The 19,664-nt window shown below is 42.6% G+C and overlaps 2 protein-coding genes across 2 annotated transcripts; one reads left to right on the plus strand and one right to left on the minus strand.

Moving 5' to 3' along the window:
- Positions 1-1,945: 1,945 nt before the first annotated feature.
- Positions 1,946-8,932, plus strand: LOC109786299 (uncharacterized). The gene is made up of 21 exons (XM_020344877.4): positions 1,946-2,131; positions 2,216-2,266; positions 2,377-2,430; positions 2,828-2,878; positions 2,947-2,997; positions 3,134-3,288; positions 3,654-3,767; positions 3,869-3,934; positions 4,468-4,551; positions 4,631-4,717; positions 5,058-5,149; positions 5,249-5,309; positions 5,486-5,542; positions 6,092-6,152; positions 6,393-6,500; positions 7,064-7,182; positions 7,384-7,455; positions 7,570-7,655; positions 7,747-7,843; positions 8,279-8,428; positions 8,548-8,932. The coding sequence occupies exons 1-20, from the start codon at positions 2,023-2,025 to the stop codon at positions 8,411-8,413; spliced, it is 1,710 nt and encodes a 569-aa protein (XP_020200466.1). The 5' UTR covers positions 1,946-2,022; the 3' UTR covers positions 8,414-8,428; positions 8,548-8,932.
- Positions 8,848-14,520, minus strand: LOC109786298 (cellulose synthase-like protein E6). Its single transcript, XM_020344875.4, has 7 exons — positions 13,988-14,520; positions 11,641-11,959; positions 11,337-11,477; positions 11,098-11,229; positions 10,264-10,476; positions 9,584-10,156; positions 8,848-9,500 (listed from the first exon to the last, which is right to left on the minus strand). The coding sequence occupies exons 1-7, from the start codon at positions 14,248-14,250 to the stop codon at positions 8,955-8,957; spliced, it is 2,187 nt and encodes a 728-aa protein (XP_020200464.1). The 5' UTR covers positions 14,251-14,520; the 3' UTR covers positions 8,848-8,954.
- Positions 14,521-19,664: the final 5,144 nt, after the last annotated feature.

Here is a 19,664-nt window from a genome sequence, read left to right on the forward strand (position 1 = left end):
ATATTCAATTTTTTTGGCAATTTTGAAAAAAATGTTCGTAAAATTAAAAAAGTCCATGATTTTGAAAAAAAAGTCCGTGTATTAAAATTTTCCAAAAAATGTTCATGCATTTTAAAAAATGTCCTAAAATTTTAAAAACAGTTCGTGAATTACAAAAGAGTTTATTGGTTCATAAAATATTTGCTGATTCAGAAAATGTTCCTGCATTTCAAAAAATATTTATGATTTTTTAAAAAAGAATCCACCAAGTTTAAAAAAAATGTTCGTATATTCTAGAATTGTTGGCCGATTCAAAAGAAAATGCTTAAAAACCGTTTGCAATATAAAAAAATTGTTCACAATTTTATAAAAATGTTTGTAAATAGTAAAAAATGTTCACAATTTGTAAAAACTGTTCCCCAATTTGTAAAAATGTTCACGAATGATCGAAGGTATGTAGTTAAATAGTAATGCTTCCGAGTCTTTTTGACTATATACCCGCGTGAATTTTTAAGAATTAACTGCATGGGTGGATCGAAATATTATAGTATGTTTTTTTAAATGTTTCTTGAAATTCAGAATAGTTCTTTGAATTACCAAGTTTTTTGACAACCAAAATATTTTTTTGAAAATGTGAACATGGCTTCAATTTGTGAATAAATTTTAAAAAAGCAACATTTCTTTGCATTTGTGAACAAATTTTCAAAATCATGCGATGAGGTAAACAAAATGTGGTCATCGCTATTTGAGATTATGGTATTTTTTTCTCCCATTACAACGCACGAGCCCTTTTGCTAGTTCAAAACAGTTGTTACGTACATAATTAAAAGAAGACAGTATTTCCGAAATCACTAATTGAGGAGTACTCCTTGTAAAGATCACTCATTCACTCCCACCTCCTCATATTGTGACAACTGGCGTGTTGCATGTGCATCACTTGTCGCAACCTGTGAGTTTTCCTTTTTTTCGTAGATCCGTGCATTCAAAAAGTTTTATCTCTTAAACTGTGCATCTAAATCTTGAATCGTATTCACCGTTGGATTCCTCGCGTCGAGATATTGAAAACTATATCCCATGTTGATAGGTTTTGATGTTTTTTTTCATGAAAAAAACCGAACGAAAAATCATACCGAGAGCACAAATTTTTTCCCTTTCCGAAAGAGGCACGGCCATGCCTCTCGCGAAAAGCACAACCGTACCTCTCGCGGAAGCAAAAAAAACAGAAACCATGTTTTTTTTCGTTTTCAAGAGCCACAGCCGTGCCTCTCGCGAAATCACAACCGTGCCTCTCGCGAAAGGAAAAAAAACAAATATATGCTTTTTTTCGTTTCCGAGAGGCACGGAAAGGCACGGCCGTGCCTCTCACGAATGCAGAACTGTGCCTCTCGCAGAAGCAAAACCGTGCCTCTCGCGGAAGAAAATAAAATAGAAAACATGTTTTTTTCGTTTCCGAGAGGCACGACCGTGCCTCTCGTGAAAGAAAAAAAAAGGATAACACATTTTTTTCGTTTCTGAGAGGCCTGACTGTGCCTCTTGCAAAAGCAACACCGTGCCTCTCGCGGAAGCAAAACAAAGAAAACACGTTTTTTCACATAATTTTTTTGTCCAAAAGCTAAGAAAGACCCGTGGAAAGCCAAAAAGTAAAAAAAATCCCGAAAAAACCGTTTAAAAAGCTGAAAACGCGTACGAAAAAATAACAGAACAAAATCCGAACGGAGCGCCCAGAACGCGACACGTGGCAGCGGTTGAGAGCGCACCAAGTTGCGCGCTCTCAGCCCGCCCGCAAGTGATGGTTGCAAGGCTCCCGAAGGAGCACTCGCTAACTGGTTCCTCTCCGGTATTTCTCTTTGACGGATTTCCAGGTGAGCTCGTTTGGACTCGTTTTAAAGTGTTTTTTTTTCGAGGGGACCGCTAGAGGAGAGAATTTGTATTGAGCCTCCACGAGGCCCGGCCCAGGCCCATCTTCATATTATCCTCTTCCGTCGCCTTCGGTTCCTCCTCGTCTCCCTGTCCCCTCTCCCTCCACTCCAAAACCCCAGCAGAATGGAGGCCAAGGCGCTCCCCCTCTCGCACTTCCGCGCGCGGGCGGGCTCGCCGCTCCTCCTCTCCGCGGAGGCCAGCTCCGCCGCGCGCAAGGGCTCCGGCGCGCCAGGTACTCCGCATTTCTCCATGGGATTGCAGGTTGTGAGCGCAGCTGGGGGCTAATCGGGGGCTGTTTCGCTGTGTATTTTGGTAGGGAGGAGCAGGGCCTCGAGGTACGACGCGGGAGCGCCTCCGAGCAGGGCAGGTACAGTGGGGGAACAGATGTCGCGGCTTAATTTTGCTGTTTGTTTCGTCAGTTGCTCCGCATGCTGCTTATCTAACGAATCGCCGTGAATTTCCCCCCCTCTTCTGAAGGGAGGGGCGGGGTCTGGAAGCGTGATGATCCGGAGGATTCACCTCGCCGAACAGGTAACAAAATGCTAGTACTATGTTGGTAAATTACCGTATTTTATCTCTGACATTTGTTACCCCATATTCAAATTGCTTTACACTTTCTTTTCCGAAAAATGAGTTGACTCTCTGGTCTCTGCATCATTGTGATGCACACAGCGATAATTATTTTATACGTGCAAAAAATTAGTAAATAACCAAGGGCCTCACCTAATGCGAATTTAAGCTCATATCTTTCTTTTTTGTGAATACTGAAAAGATGCCTGTATGAGTGAATTCATGTAAGATCAAGCAAAGTACAAAAGCTGGGAATGACCCCATGAACAGCATGATCCTCCCTAGTAGTATAATACAGCATTGTACTTCATCTCTATGTTAAGCTGATTGTCTGATCTAAATCTCCTGTGCTTTTTAGGGATGACTGGAGTTCCAAAGCTTAATCCCAAATTCTCAACTAAAAGAGCAGGTGAAGAGGGCTGCTTGAAATGGTGTAGCTAAGTTGCTCACTTTGACCAAATTTCTGTGTTTACGCAGGGACAAGTAAGGTTCCAATTATTAATTTCGAGGTTTCTCATCACAGAGCAGGTAAAATGTTAATGTCATGATTTTTTATTTTTGCTAATCATATTTGCCTTGCTTGTATGAGTCTCTGGCGATGATCTAATTTATTGGAATTATTTTAATCATTTATAATGATTGTGTTGTTGCCATGTTGGAGCAGTTGCAGCGGTGAGGTTGTTAAGAGCTGATAAGGGGAAGGCGTTTGTTGATCTTTTAAATGAGAAAGCAAACGATTCTGGGGAAAATGAGATGGGCTATGTAGAAAGGACATTAGGGTTCAGTACACGGCATTTGGATGACAGGGATATACGATTGGTAAAATTCATATATTTCACATGTTGAAATGTTTGTTCTGTCTATGAATTTCAGTTTGTTTAGGGGCACTTACACTATGTTGGGTTATTGCTGGGAAATAGGAATATAATGCTGTGAGAGAAACAACTCCTTAGATGCAGCAGCATAATGATGTTATCGGTATTTGATGAACATATAGCTAACTAGTTGCCAGTTTTGTTTATTCACTTTCTTGTATCACTTTACCTATGATACAAGGTGTCATGATGAACATATTGCACCAATGGCTCAGTAACAGTGTAACAGTATATAACACACCTAAGACGACTTGTCTATGCCTGCATAGGAATTCAAACCTTCTGATTCTCTTATGGTTGGATTGTTAGGTTACTGTCATAGTAGCTGGAACTGTACGTTGGAAACGCTACATTGATTATCTTATCATGTCACTCTGTAGTGAAGAGAAGGTGTTCAGCAACATGGAACCGCTGCTGCTGCAGGTTTGTCCTATATTTCTTACAGAATATAATATCATTGAATACCCATTGCAGAAGTTTACTCCTGTTTGTAAAATATTTGAGGTTAACACTTCTCATTTCAGATATTGCGAATTGGCTTCTTTGAAATTCTCAAACTTAATGTACCAGCTTATGCTGTCGTTGATGAGGTATGTTGATAGTATTTAACATGTACTGGAATTAAGTTAGCCCTTCGTTTGGTTTTTGGTTGACCAGAATGTTAAATGCGGCAACTGGTATCGCTTAATTAAAGTGATTTCCTTCCCGTTTATTTAAGTTCCAAAGAACAAATGTGGGCATGTGATACTGAGCTCTTTTTCTTATCATTTCATCACACCAAAGTTATGTTAAGTGCTGTAGATGGTTGTGTTTCTGTTCCCTGGTAGTTGTCAACTTGGCATGCTGGATATAAATTATTACGACAATAGCCAGTATGCTACACCCGAACCCCAAAAAGGATGATGTGGTTATGTTCCTGTTTTAATATCCTGAAGATCTACTTTGTTACTGGTCTTTGTTATATGGTGGTTTTCAAACTTCGTGTGTTCATTATTTGAGGTTGACATGTAGTATTATATTATTGTTGTCAGTTCTACTTAAGTCTGAAGCCAATGTCACCAGACAATATATTTGCTTTGTTTTAAAGGGAACCTGATAACGTGTCTCGCAAACTGAATTTTAGAATGTAAGGCTTGCAAAAGTAGCTTTAAGGCCCGGTGCTGGGAACATGGTGAATGCGATTCTGCGTAAACTTCTGTTACTGAAGGTAAAACCTGGTCTACTCAGACTAGTCAGTAGGGTTATGCTGTAAGCCTGTAACGTCATTGTTTTTCTTTTATAATTAGGAGACAGATTCTCTTCCTCTTCCAAATATAGAAGGTGATGATCGTGCCCAAGCTCGTGCTCTTTCCATAATTTATTCTCATCCTGTTGTAAGTTTGCTTTACTTCCTAAGCTTTAGTTCTCATCATGCTGTAAGTTTGCTTTGCTTCCTAAACTTATTTGACTTCTGTTTTAAAAATTTAAAGCGTCAAATTTTCGTTCGTATAATCAGTAGGTTTACTGCACTGTTGATAACATACCACTTGAACTCATGCCTGTTATCAACCAATGTCCTTGTTAACTGGGGTAATGTACCTGTGAGGACTTCAATGTACTTGCTGTTTCTGACATCTCTTAATAGCATAATATAGAAGATTGGTAGACATGTTTTGTAAACTGTAATATGTATCTTTCAAAAAAAGAAGCTGTAATATGTTTTCTGCTCTGCAGTGGATGGTGAGAAGGTGGATTCGATTTCTTGGAAAAGAAGAAGCTCTCAAATTGATGAACTGGAATAACAGTGACCCTTATTTCAGTCTAAGGTTTTAATTTTTAAGTGTGCTCTTCTGCGAATTGCAAATTACCTGCTCGGCTGCTCTGTTTATGCATGTGTTTCTGATTGACTGATCTTTGTGCCATAGGGTGAATACAACAAATGGCTATACAAGGGATGATCTTGTTAACCGATTGGAAGATTTGCAGGTACTTACGATAATTCTTAGTACCTGAGTTCCACCCTATTCATGGCTAAGGTAGGAAAAATATAAGAACCATGCTATTTAGCTACATAGGATTTATCCAATTTAGTAGTCATGTTGGGGTCTACTCTGCCTTGGTTATTTGCATTGGGTTTCATCACTTGATTTTCTTTTGTGTAGGTTCACTACGAAAAGTCAATTATGGACGAATTTGTCCGCATTCGTGAAGGCATGCAGGTAAGGAAGCTGAATAGTTAGTTACGTGATCACTGCTCAACTGGTGTTTGCCAGACCAATGTGTTCTATTCGTATCCTCTCAATCTCTTTTGAAACACAATCTGTTTAGGATGCTTATAAATAACACTCTTCAAAGCCTTCTAAATTGGATGTGGACAATAAGATACCACACTTGACTTCAGTCCAAGGAAGTGAGACGCCGAGAGCTGTATACTACATTTTGATACTATTAGCTAGAAAGGAAAGGATAGTGCTATACTTCTGGTCTCTTTAGATATTATTTTGATGCTATTGCTATGGAATACAAAGTGCTATAACCCACCATACATTTCATTTTAGAAAATTTACTTGTGTATCATACAAGTTCATTTATATTCAAGAAGTAACCTGTGCACCATTTGTGGGCGCACAGTTTCCCCAATTTGCCCTTAATTCATAAGAAACTCTAGTAATTTTTTTATTGCAATATTGCATTAGGTCTGCACCTTTTCTTATAATGCCTCCCAAGATGCTGGCTGGTATCCTGATATCTTAATTTCTTCCTTGTAGGCAGTCTTACAAGCTGGATTACTGAAAGAAGGCATGTGTGCCGTGCAGGATGAGAGTGCAGGCAAGTTGTGAACGTTGCTTGTTGACCACCTTTTATTATTATAAATGGGATCGTGATTTTAACTACGACTACATGCTGATGTAGAAAGAACTATTCACTATTATGCTTTATATTCCATTACGTTAAGTATTTAGTATTTACCCTTTTTCCTTATACGGTTCCAAATCGTGGTAACAACAGCAAGTTTCACTGAAGATCGCTACAGATAACCCGTACTAAGATTTACAGAACCTATTGCAGGTTTTGTTGTGTCTGTGGTCGACCCACAACCTGGGGAAACAATCATGGATTGTTGTGCTGCGCCTGGCGGGAAGACTTTGTTCATGGCATCCCGGCTGGCAGGACAAGGTGAGGGATTGGAATGAGGGCAATCTTCTGTTGATATTGCAACTGGAGAACTGTGGGATTTTGAGCTAGTGTAACTTTTCCTTTCTGGCCATGCATCTATAATGTGTTCTGTCAGCATGCTATGATTTTTGCAAAAAACTTGTGAGCAAAATGCTCAAATGAATCACATTTCACATGTTATTCTTGACAGCCTGCTCGGGGTGCTGCCCACCGCTGGCAGATTCAGTCGTTATGACGTAGTAACGTGTGCCAGTGGCTGCCGTTGTTAACTTTTTGTCAGATATAAAGCAACCAATGTATTACATTTACATCCTTCAAATGTAGCATCTGATGCTATTTAATGGTTAGCTGGTATAAATATTCTTCATCCTTTCATCTCCACTGAAAACTAGCATTTGTGAACGTATACATTCAACACCGACAAGAATATAGTACTCACAGGTCCAGAATAGTTAAGTTTTACCAGATCTGATCTTGTTAACACATTATGCCATTGATGCGGAGCAAGCTTCTAAATCTGGAATACATAGTATACTTGACTAATGATGTACTATTTTATACAGGGAAGGTATCGGCTCTTGACATAAACAAAGGCCGCTTGAGAATTCTCATGGAGGCAGCAAAGTGCCACAATCTTGATGATATAATCACTGATATCCATGGTGATCTTCGACTGTATGCTGTAAGTTTCCAAGAAACTTCATAATTACTAGTCCATATAAAGCCTCAAAAAGAAAGAGGAAGTTCCGTATATCCAAGAATAATGCACCTCCAGTGGAAATATTTATCAGGAATATGCCTATTTACTGCTACAGACTTATGGTTAATGTTTTATCCACACATATGATAAGGAGGCTTATGCACATGTAGACTTGTATTGCAGAAGGAAAGCACTGTCAAATATGACAAAGTATTATTGGATGCTCCATGCTCTGGGCTGGGTGTCCTTTCCAAGGTAGCTCTCTTTATCAAGTTCACTTTTTTTTTGAGAACTTCATCACAGAGCATTGTACTGATCCGAATCTGGAATAATTTGTGATGAACTAACATCACCTTTTCTGTTCCCAAGAGGGCAGACTTGCGTTGGAATCGGCAATTTGAAGATCTGGAGGAGTTGGTGTGTTTGCAAGATGAGCTCCTTGATTCAGCGTCATTGTGAGATTCTTACTGTTACAAGTTTAAAATTTTGTGCAAGCAAATTCATATTTACAACATCTAAGATTACTTTCAATGACTTTACTTGCAGGTTGGTAAAACCTGGTGGTGTACTAATCTACAGTACATGTTCCATTGATCATGAAGAAAATGAGAACCGGGTTACTACTTTTGTTCAGAGGCATCCGGTACGAGTTCATATTTAAATTATGCATCGATCCTTCACCAAAGATACAAACTCAATGTTCAATTGATATAGGCAATATTTCTGTCCTTACAATTTGGGATCCTGTTGGTAGCTTTCTCTAGCAACTGGAAGTCGCTCTCGTTCCCACTATATGTTAGCCCTACCAGTTCAGGTTTAACAATGATAGATACTGTGCAGTTGTTACGGTCCATATCATTTCTGCAACCTGACCGGTTGGTTATGTTCACTGTCCGTCAAATCAGTTCTACATATATACAATCAAAAGAATGGCACTGAAATATTTTTTGTTCTATCCTTTTCTTACTTACTGATTATTGCATGTTAGACAACATTCACTGACATCTAATCATGTTGTATACAACATTCACTGACATCTAATCATGTTGTATATTCATTTTACTATGATATGCTACAGGAGTTTACCCCACAGGGTGTACATGGATATGTTCCTGCAGAATTCATCACAGATGATGGTTTCTATTCCTCAAGTCCAACTAAGCACTCTCTGGATGGGGCATTTGCTGCTCGTCTTGTCCGGTCAATGCACTAGGACTCCGACAACTAGGTGAGCATGTGATAAGCAGAACCAAAACAAAATATATTTTCTAATGTTTATATGAACTGAATTTCCCCTTCAAGATGTTTATCTGACACATGTTCTAAAAATTATCTTTCCTCTTACAGTTTTTAGAAGGGGGATAGTCTTCTGCGCTCTGCGGTCCATTTTGCTTCTTGGACTGCATGCAGTAAGTTGTATCATAGACAGTAATGCTGAGGTCATCCTTTTATGCACACTCCATCATTTTGATGTTGAGTGCCACCATAACGTGTGTTGCAAGCTAGATATGCCTCGAGCTGTGCCTGCTGGATACCTGAGCATGTCTATTAGGCAGGCCCTAGTGGAATTACCTGATAAAGTATGTTTGTTATGTATGATTATGTCTCTTGTGCAGTACCAAGTGATAATCTCAAGGTAGATGATCATACATAGAAGTACGTCTAGAAATTTATCAGATGAAATGTACTTCAAGAGAACCATAATTCCATAAATATATGCTACTTTGTTAGACATCAATGCCTCTTGTAGGACCTTACACTATTGGTACCAGCAGGGCCAATATCGCAAAGCCAATAGAAGCTAATGTAACTGAGAATGGTATTCTTCCTTTGTCCTTCCTCACGAACATTGCTTCATAGAATGGAATATTGGTGATCACTAGCATTCCACAGAGAATGAGCTGGGGGGAAAATACATTCAAGAGTATATTCCAGCCACCTGTCATAATTTGACAAAGCCCTACGACCAGACAATTAAGGTTGAGTAATGCGACAGTTGCAATGATCACATATTCTGGAGCTGATGATCCGAATTCCATGATTTCTTGCTCGTATCTCTTGGATTCACTTTCTTCACTTACCTTCGATGTAACTGCAAATGTCATCTTCGACAGTCCTAGTAACTTCCGGACAGTGTCAGTCAAGCCATAGAGATATGAGGTTATTCTTCTTACCATCCACATCCTTTGTTCGTTCCACCATCCTTTCAATGTGTCTCCACATGATAATGCCTCATACAGGCTATACATATTCTTCACACATAAGACATATATGAAGGGTGACATCCATGGACTCGTAATCTGCATGACACAGGAGGATCGTATTAGTTGTAATAGAAAGCATATGAAACTAAACTGAGGCTTTTCCTATTCTGAATCATTACCTCTGGGAACAAGGAGATGCCTTTAAGGAGAGCTAGTGAAGGAATGATGACATAATATAGTGTTGGGATTGAATTGGGTGCCCATAATCCATAGATCGAGTAGCCCATTTGATGCCGTAACTTGATTTTTCCATGCCCAAACATGAAGGGGCAGTACTTTGAAAGAAAAATCGAGAAGCTACCCTCGCTCCATCTTTTGTGTTGCAGTAGTGTCTGAGCAAGTGTTGTTGGAGCTACACCTAGAAATGCTGGTCTTGGAGGATTGCTGTGGACTGACTTCCATCCTCTGCAATGTATTCCCAGTCCTGTGACTATATCCTCTGCTGGGTAACCATATTTGATCCCAATCTCATCTCCCCACTGTGTGTCATGTTCATAAGTGGAGGCTGCTAAAGACTTCGCTTTCTCTTCAATCTCAACTATGCTCTCTTGTGTTTTGTCCTTGATTCCTCCGTTCCAGTCCTCCTTGTAGTCTTCGGTGAACCTCCTTCCGCAAAGGATCTCCCTTCTGTGGAAACATCCAGTGCCAACATACATAGGACCGCCCACACTGTCCATACCACCCATTAGCACCTTTAGATTGGGTAGCTATGTTAGTGGCAGAACATACATGCACAATGATTGCTCATATTGTGGAGAACATGAGAACGAAACTGAAGTTACAGTTTGACACTGCTGACCTGATTGGTGACTTGGTGGGAGTTCCCATATATATTATTCTTGGTCAAATTGTTATAGTTCTGGGGGAATTGCACAAATCCAATCTTGTGACCCATTTCTTCATCAAGGAAGAAGCACAGTGCATCTCTGATTGTATCGCAATTGTTGGAATACATATCACAGTCCACATTCATGATGATAGGGCTGTTGCTTATCACTGATGACACTCTTATCTGCATTTCAATAGAAAAATTGTCACATTTTAGAAAAATCCATTATGATCATAGAATTCCAACCTTTCATGGAACACTTGTGAATAAGTTCTTTTTCATTTCGCGCTCTATTTTGTGCCTTGGTTTTGGTTTGCTATTTTGCTTGTTTTCGTTGTTGGAAGACACCATCTTGGCGATTCTTGTAACACAAATGATGTGCACTTGGGTGCGCTTTCGAGAAAAAATGTCTAGCGGTAGGGAACAAGTTATTGTTTATATCTAAAACCAACATATTTTAAGCTCACATTCATTGCATGTATTTCACAAAATGCTAAAGAAGTGGAGAGTTTTGCACTCCCTCAACTCTACAGACAATCCAATGATACAAAATGAATTAATAGGGTGTGAACTCCATGGTACAATTTTCTCAAAAGGACAAGAAATTGCATGACAACACATTGCTAATTTGGTTACTCTTGCAAACATTACTGTTTACTAAAAACTTCAAAATTATGAATTAGAATATGTTGCAACTAATATGCTGCTAAGAATCAGTATAAGAAAATGGGCTAATGAAAACTATAAAGTTTACAATAAATTGTATGCTTAGTATGATGGGGCTAGCTAGGTTAGTGAGTGCACCAGAGCATTCATTGCCCCAGCTTTGAAATTATGGTGGTGCTGAGGCCGCTTCTCCCGTGCCATGTACACAAGTGTTGGTAGCACATTTCCTTCATCATCATTTGCATTTTTGTCTTTGCCCTCTATCAGAATCTAGCAAAAGAAAGAATTATATAACTTGAAACTCCCAAATAGCATGCAAGTTATTTACTTCAGAATCATGCAAACCTTTACTCAAATTTGGAAGGCAGGAAAGCTACCTGAACAATTGGCTGGTGATTTTTTGAGGTATTTTCTTGATCCCATTCATGAAATCCTTTATGATTTGCTTTGACTTCCTCCGAAATTTTACCTGACAAAACAGCTGTATCAATTCGCTCAGTCATATCTTCGTACATCTCCTGCCCAAAAATGAAAAAAGTCAGTTGCCATGCCAAATGCTGAGCACTACGGGTAGGCTGACATTAAGCATCTTATCTGGTCACATGTGTGTGCCATGCCGTTCCATGTTCAATAGCCATTTGATTACATGTGTTAAAAAAGATGTTTGGAAAATCTGCTTACCCTGATAAGTGACCATTCCTTTGGGCTGCACAAATCTTGATGCCCATCTGACTCTGAGAAGTAAGCGGCTGGTGACCTTGGCTCAATGTTATATCTCTTGCAGAATGGTATCCAATGCTTTGCAAATAAGGAGGCCTCCCACAGAGCATAGAAAGTGAGAACTGAACCTCCGTCGTCAGAAAGGTACACACTAATTTTTTCTGCTGGGTAATTGTATGCCATGAGCGATAGGACGGTGGAGATGACAAGACTTGGTGGCTCTGAGTGTGGATCTGCGGTGCATACGAAGATATCCACACAAGGTAGCCTCTCTCCATACCTTCTCCAAATGACATAGTAACTGTGTTAATGCTCAGTGCGGGAAATACATGTTTTAAAGCAGTAGAACCGTACACTTGACACCCTTAAACATTCAAAACAAGTCCCTACTTTGGATCTTGTTTTGGCAGAAATGAGTCTGAAGTACTTGGGTTGAGGGTTTATTCCAGAGTTGGGCAAGAGTTGAGGTGTTGAAATGAACTTGTTCTTACAAGAAACCACCCCTTAATTTAGTCCCTACCTTTGTCATCTACTCCCTCCCTTTTGGTTTAAAGGCCCAACTCAAAAATCACCTCCACCAAGGCAGATAGGAATGCATTTTGTAGGTTGCAAAACTATCCAAATTAAAACGATGCGTTAATTTGCATTAACTGCAGCGCATGCATGCGTGATCATTAAATGAGTAGTAATATTACATGCATTGGTGAGTTTCTTTTTAATCCTTGCATGTAGAGATTTAATGTGTCTTGAAATCTAAACAGATGATGGAGATGGACCCTTTAAACCGCAAAAATAGTAATATTGATATTGGTCCTTTAAACCACCATTTTTCTTTTCTTGAGATAAGCCCTTTAAACCGGAAAGGAGGGAGTATCTACCTTCTTTTCTATAGAAAAGGCCTCTCAGTCTAGCTTATTTATTTACCTTCTAAGTTAGTGATCTCTGATCATCGATGTAAGCCCTTTGGCGTTGATAATGTCTTATCTTGCAATTATAATTCTAAACAATCTGACAATTTGCTTTAACCCTTTGTACCATAGAATAGAAACCTTTGTGCTGCACTCAAAGTTTAAAAATCAAAAGCATCAAACTTTTGTCTAATTTGTTAACAGAAAGATAGTTCTGTTATTTGGCCCGCGTAGCTTTAAAGCTAGCCTAATGTAGATTCTCAGTGCACTTAGGTGGTGTTTGGTTCTCTAGTCCTAGGACTTTTTCTAGTCCCTAGTACTTTTTAAAAAAGACTCTCAAGGAGGTGCTTCTAAGGACTTTTAGCAAAAAATCCCAAAAAAGTCCCCCTCTGTTTGGTTTGCTAGGGACTTTTTTTAGTCCCAACACAAAAAAGTCCCTGAAACCAAACACTCCCTTAGTGTTGTGTGGTCTAAAACTCATAGGCTGCCATCTCGTTGAAGTACAACATATTAAGAAATAACAATAACACAGAAGATAACTAAATTTAAACTGCAAAAATGTCTTACATTAAGTTACAGAGGGAGTACTAAATTATGAGAACTAGAACATGACGGGCTCATACCTATGCAAAACACCCGTTAGAAATTGCCCGCTGTGTTTAGTTAAATCCGGTACATTTCTTTTCTTGAATATACGGTTCATCATTGTGAGTTGTGGTCTCGTGTACCTAACTGAGTCCAAGAGCTTCAAGAAAATCAGCCAACATACTGAAATATGTGGCATGTTCATAGCGACAGCCCGGACATGGCGCAGACATGAGAGAGAAGAAAAAAATGTAATTCAACCGGACCCCACAAATCGACTCATATATCCAGGCTGTCACCGAATCCTCAAACTTGACCCATATGTGGGGAGGATATGAGGGTGTCTAGGCAGTCCGCCAATCATATGAATTAAACCGACTCCATCCCCACCAATCATGTAGATTAGACTGAACACTTTGGAAACATATTGCGTGCACGGATAAAATGAGGGTTCAAAACGAATACGCCCGACTATCCGAACGCGTCCGTGGACGTATGATAGGCCAGATTTGCCCATTGTGGTTGTATATGCTCTCATCGTTTATGCTCAAAAAAGCAAGTTCACTGTTCACACTATTGACCTGGTGAGTGGTGGTATGGTCACAGACTCACAAACTCACAATCCGGGCGGTGTACAGGCTAACAAATAGTAGGCGTTACTGTCAGCTCCATCACCATCGCAGGACTAGTTTGGCTTTTAACAGTCTGTCCATATCAAGAATATACGCATATAAAATCTGAAATTTTGGAGAAAAAAATCCACGTTTTTTGTCGTGATACAGCCGGAGCATACAGCCCCCGGACGTGGTGCGTACCTGGCGGCGAGCCTGTCGATGAAGGGGAGGCGGCGGACGGGGCTCCAGCGCACGGACTGCGTGACCGCCCAGTAGGCGGCGTACCAGAGCTCCGCCGCCAGCATGCCCAGCCACGCCGCCCTGCCCTCGCCGGCGGCGGGGACGTGCGTCGCCCGGTAGTAGAGCAGCAGGAGGATCCCGGCGGCGACCGTGACGGCGTGGAGCCTGTACGCCGCCCGGCCACCGTGCGTCTCCGTCTCGAACAGCCTCCTGGTCCTCTCCATCTTCCAGTCTCGCCTGTCGCTCTCTGAGTCTTTTGTGAACTCCTGTAGATGGACAGGAGCACACGCATGTAGTAAGGGAGGATCTCAACTCCTGTAGTTGTAGTGGACAGCCGACCAGGTGGACGCGTGGACTTCCCCACCCCACACTCCACTGGTTTGGTGGACTGGATTGCCCGTCCCACTGCTCCACTCCACGCGCGCACACACCCCCACATGGCCACACCCCGTGGTCCTGTAGGGCATCTTCAACATGACTCATCAAATCGCCTCGACCGAGCAAAAAAAGGGTTTCATTTGGATTCCCCTATTTTGAAAATCGCATATTAATTTCCTTCATATGAACAGAAAAATAGGATGACTCAAAGAAGTTCTCTACCAGGAACTTTGTACCGCGCACATTACTTAGCACAACTAGGAAAATAAGATAAGATAAAGCCAAGAAACATGACCGGTATAGGGATTACTAAGGGGACTAAAGAAACAAGAACAACAACGACTAATTCATCCGCCAATATATTCCCGAAAAGTCGAACGAACCCAGTACCTATAGTACAACAAACACCACCATTACTTGCGTCACTAAATTGAAGCATAGAAAGAGGTGGACCGCGCCTTGGATAATTGGTCGGATACAGCCGTAGACCGCAGAACTCGATCGGACGAAGAGTCAATCCTTCTTTTCTCACTTCAAGATTGATCATCTCGAGCCATCCGTTGAGGGTGGAAATTTAAGAATAAATAAGTTTTAAGGAGTAACAGAAGCAGAGGCAGAAGAATGCCTTCTGGAGTCAAAAGCCAACTTGATCTCAGCCTCGATATCCAACACGGTATTCTGATGTGCCGAAAAATCTGAGGAACCTATCCCCTTTGTTATGGTATCCCCTTCCTCTTTCTCTTTCTGGCCAAACTACCCATAAAAAAGAAGAGAGAGAGCTGTAAGAGCGGTAAAAGCAAGCTCGGTGGCCCGGTTTCACTACAGGTTGATATATCCTGCTCGACGGGTGAGTCTTGCAGTCAAGCTCCCTTCTGCCTTTGCACTCGAGGACCAATGTCCGTCTGGCCCGAGGAAACCTTTGCACGCCTCCGTTTCCGATCAACCCGAAACTCCGAACAGAACCGACCCTGACTAGACCTTTTCCCAAGCACCCCATTAATTGATCCCTCTTTAGAGTAGTATAAGTACATCCTCGACTATAGCACGACGCTCCCCAAGTAATTTTTTTAGCACCGGCAGTAAAAAAGGTCCCAGCCACGCCCTCAGTCGTTTTGCGCCAGATTTGGGCAAAACCAGCCCCGGCAACCCCAAGCCAAACCCAGGGAGCCGGGGGTCCGCCGGAGGCACCGACGCTATTATTTGCATGCAACAGGGCCACTGTCAGCCTCACACTCCCTCTCTCTCTCTCTTGCATGCAATAGGCCCACCCATGTGCATGCCTCTCGCCCACTTCATCTCTTTTTCCTCTCATCTCTCTTGTCTTCTAGTGTTGGGTAGGGGCATGGCTGGAAAACTTTTCACCCCCATGCCAAAATTTCCACCGACATGACCCCAACTGGCTGAAAAAGTGGCTCCGGGGGGGGGGGGGCAACGAGCGGAGATGCTCTAATGCGGTCACACATTTTAGGTTGGATCGGTTCGAACATTCGAAATCCCAATGCCGGCCCCAAATCGGGGCGGGAGAGTTTGGACATTTGCTGCCTCGGTGTCCGACAACCTGGGCTCACCCTTTCCATGTCTAGAGCCCTCGGCATTGATGCCGCTCACATTGACTTGTCGCCTACCTGCATTCAAGCCTGCCCGGCCTGTGCCGCCCGAGAAGCCCAGTTCAGCTTTAAAGTTGGTCGACCTCCCCTCCCAAACCCTATCGTCACCCAGTCCTCCACATCTCCCAAATCTCCCAGTCCTCCACATTTCCCAAATCTGCTGCACACCGCACCTCCAATGGCCACCGCAATGGACAAGAAGATGCCCGAGGAAGATAACGAGCTCACCCGGGCGTGCTGGTTGCTTGGCGGCTACCACCCAACGCAGCCACCGCCACCCCAGGGCTCCAGATCCGATATGCAACGCTATCCCCGGTCACCGGGTCCGTCTTCGTCCACCGTGAAGGAGAAGTGGGTTGACAAGGAGGAGATCGACTTGGCCAAGCTCGCGGCGAGGACTCAGCAGCCGCAGCCGCCCATGCCCCGCGGCGGCGACGGATGGCGAGTTCTAGCAGCACATGCGGATTGCACCGCGGAACTCGTTGAGTGACTAGGGTCTGGCGCTGTCATCTCCTTTATGCAACCATGGTGTCCAGATTAGACTCCGCGTGTAGTCGTCCCTGTCGCCCCGATGCCCGGCCCTAGTAAAGCAAGAGTCATCCCAGCCGAAGCTGCGTAGCCGCCTCGACTACTATCTGAGCGGTAGTGGCTAGCGTTGCGCATCGTCCTTGTCGTTGAGGGTAGGTGAAAGGATCGAGAAGAGGTGTCTAGAGGGGGGTGAATAGACTCTTAGCAAAGAAAAGTTGCAGTTTTTAATTTCTTCAAATTAAGGTGGAGTTTTAGCACAAGTTTAAACATTCACAATACATATCAAGCAAGCATGACAAGAGTATATGAGCAGTGGAAAGTAAAACATGCAATTTGCGAGAATGTAAAGGGATGGGATTGGAGTATGCAAACACAATGTAGACGCGGAGATTTTTTCCGTGGTTCCGATAGGTGGTGCTATCGTACATCCACATTGATTGAGACTTCAACCCATGAAGGGTAACGGTTGCGCGAGTCTACGGAGGGCTCCACCCACGAAGGGTCCACGAAGAAGCAACCTTGTCTATCCCATCATGGCCATCGCCCACGAAGGACTTGCCTCACCAGGGTAGATCTTCACGAAGTAGGCGATCTCCTTGCCCGTACAAACTCCTCGGTTCAACTCCACAATCTTGACGGAGGCTCCCAAGTGACACCTAACCAATCTAGGAGACACCACTCTCCAAAAGGTAATAGATGGTGTGTTGATGATGAACTCCTTGCTCTTGTGCTTCAAATGATAGTCTCCCCAACACTCAACTCTCTCTCATGGATTTGGATTTGGTGGAAAGATGATTTGAGTGGAAAGCAAGTTGGAGAAGGCTAGAGATCAAGATTTATGTGGTTGGAATGGAATATCTTGATCTCAACACATGAGTAGGTGGTTCTCTCTCAGAAAATGTATGCTGGAAGTGTAGGCATGTTCTGATGGCTCTCCTCACGAATGAAGAGTGGGTGGAGGGGTATATATAGCCTCCACACAAAATCTAACCGTTACACACAATTCACCAAACTCGGTGGGACCGAATCAGAAAACTTGGTCGGACCGATTTAGTTCATAATGTGACCATTAGGCATTTCGGTGGGACCGATATGATCAACTCGGTGGGACCGATGTGCTAGGGTTAGGGTAAAACCTCATCTCGTTTTGACCGATTACACAAACTCGGTGGGACCGATTTTGGTAATGAGCTAACCAGAGAGTTGGTCAAGCAAACTCGGTGAGACCGATTACAAATCTCGGTTGAGCCGAAAATATTGCAACAGGAACCAGAGAGTTTGCAAGCCCATCTCGTTGAGACCGGGATCCCATCGGTGAGACCGAATTGATTAGGGTTTCTGGCAGTGGCTATGTCAGATGAACTCGGTGGCGCCGGATTGATCAAATCGGTGGGGCCGAGTTTGACTTTTGGTTTGGGACATATGTGGATATGAGAAAGTGGTTGAGGGCTTTGGAGCATATCACTAAGCACTTTGAGCAAGTAAGCCATTAAGCAACACCTCATCCCCTTTTAATAGTATTGGCTTTTCCTAGGGACTCAATGTGATCTTGGATCACTAAAATGAAAATGCAGAGTCTTGAGCTTTGAGCTTGAGCCAATCCTTTGTCCTTAGCATCTTGAAGGGGTTCCACATCCTCTTGTCCACGCCACTCCATCTGTTGAACTTATCTGAAATATACTAGATAAAAACATTAGTCCAACAAAAGATATGTTGACATTAATTACCAAAACCACCCAGGGAGCACTTGTGCTTTCAGTAGGGAGATGCCTCACCAAGGCGGAGGCACGCCCAGAGCGACACCGGGTGCAGCGCTTGGCGGTGTTCGCCAAGACTGACATGCTGCCGCCCTAGGTCCTCGCTGAGGTTTGGGCCTTCGATAGGTGCAAGACCACCGAGAAGATGGTTGCCCACTGTCAGCGCCGTCTGAACTAGCAGCTCCTCTTGTCGAGCTGGTCAAGACCGAGCGCTCGATCCACCTCGAAGCCAACAAGAAGCGGCCCAAGGTGGAAGAGGCTGCCGAGCGTTTGCGCCGGGAGCGCAACGCCCCGGCCGTGGACAGATGCTGCGATGGCTGGAGTTGTATCCTCCACTGGCGCGACTACGACGACTCAATGACAGCGGTGACTGCGGTGCCGGTGGGCTTGAAGGCCATGCCTACGAGGTGGTCGTGTGCTACTTAGCCTAGTTTTAGTTTAGTTACGTTAAGTTAAATTTTGAGTAGTTTGGATGAAACTGTTAAATGTTATCTAATATGCACGTAATATATCGTACTATGTTTAATTTCGTGTGTGATTCGTGTTTGAAATGTTCGGATGAGGGAAATTATGGAGACAATTTTGGATGGCCGACGCCCAGCCAGATGTCCGCGGACATGTCAAATTGGTCATACAGTGCAATATACAACAGGTACCTTAAACTCATTCAAGTGAGACAATGATCTAAAAGCCATAGTGAGAACACTCAATGATTCGAACGTGATATGTACAATCCAGTGCCACCTTGCTTTGTCTCTACATTGAGATCTTTGTCCAATGATCCAAAGTATCCAGCTAATGGTCTGAACCTATACAAGTTGCCCCCCCCCCCCCCCCCCCCAGTAAAATTAAAGAAATCTCTGATATTCCGATTCACATAGATATGGTGATTTTGGGCACTGCACAATCTTCAACAAGTTACTTTCATAGTTAATATTCTTACAAATATGTTCCTAAGAAGATATAGAAAATAAAATGTATTGTGAAACTATTTTCATTGGTACAACTTTGCTTAATTATTGTGAAGAGTTTCCTCTTAGTCATTGCTCTCGTTGGCAAGGTTTAAGAAATGACAGGATACAATAGAGGGAGAGATGGTTGAAAGGGGATCATGATTTGAGGCGGGCACAAGTGGGATGAGAAGGGGTTAGGTGCAGCATTGTGGATGAAAATAGAGGGTTTACGCAAAATGTCCATGTCCTGGCCACCTTGCTAAATCTGGACAACTCATTCTTTATTCAATGGTGCAGACGATTGAATCCTATGTATTCATGTGTCCACCTAAAGCCCTGATTCTGTACAAGTTGCTCCCATACTGGGATTTCGCTAGTGCTAGAGGAGATTGAGTTAGATCTGGCATTGATTGCA

The sequence above is a fragment of the Aegilops tauschii genome, chromosome 5 (assembly GCF_002575655.3).
Source record: "Aegilops tauschii subsp. strangulata cultivar AL8/78 chromosome 5, Aet v6.0, whole genome shotgun sequence".
In the NCBI taxonomy this organism is placed as follows: domain Eukaryota; kingdom Viridiplantae; phylum Streptophyta; class Magnoliopsida; order Poales; family Poaceae; genus Aegilops; species Aegilops tauschii.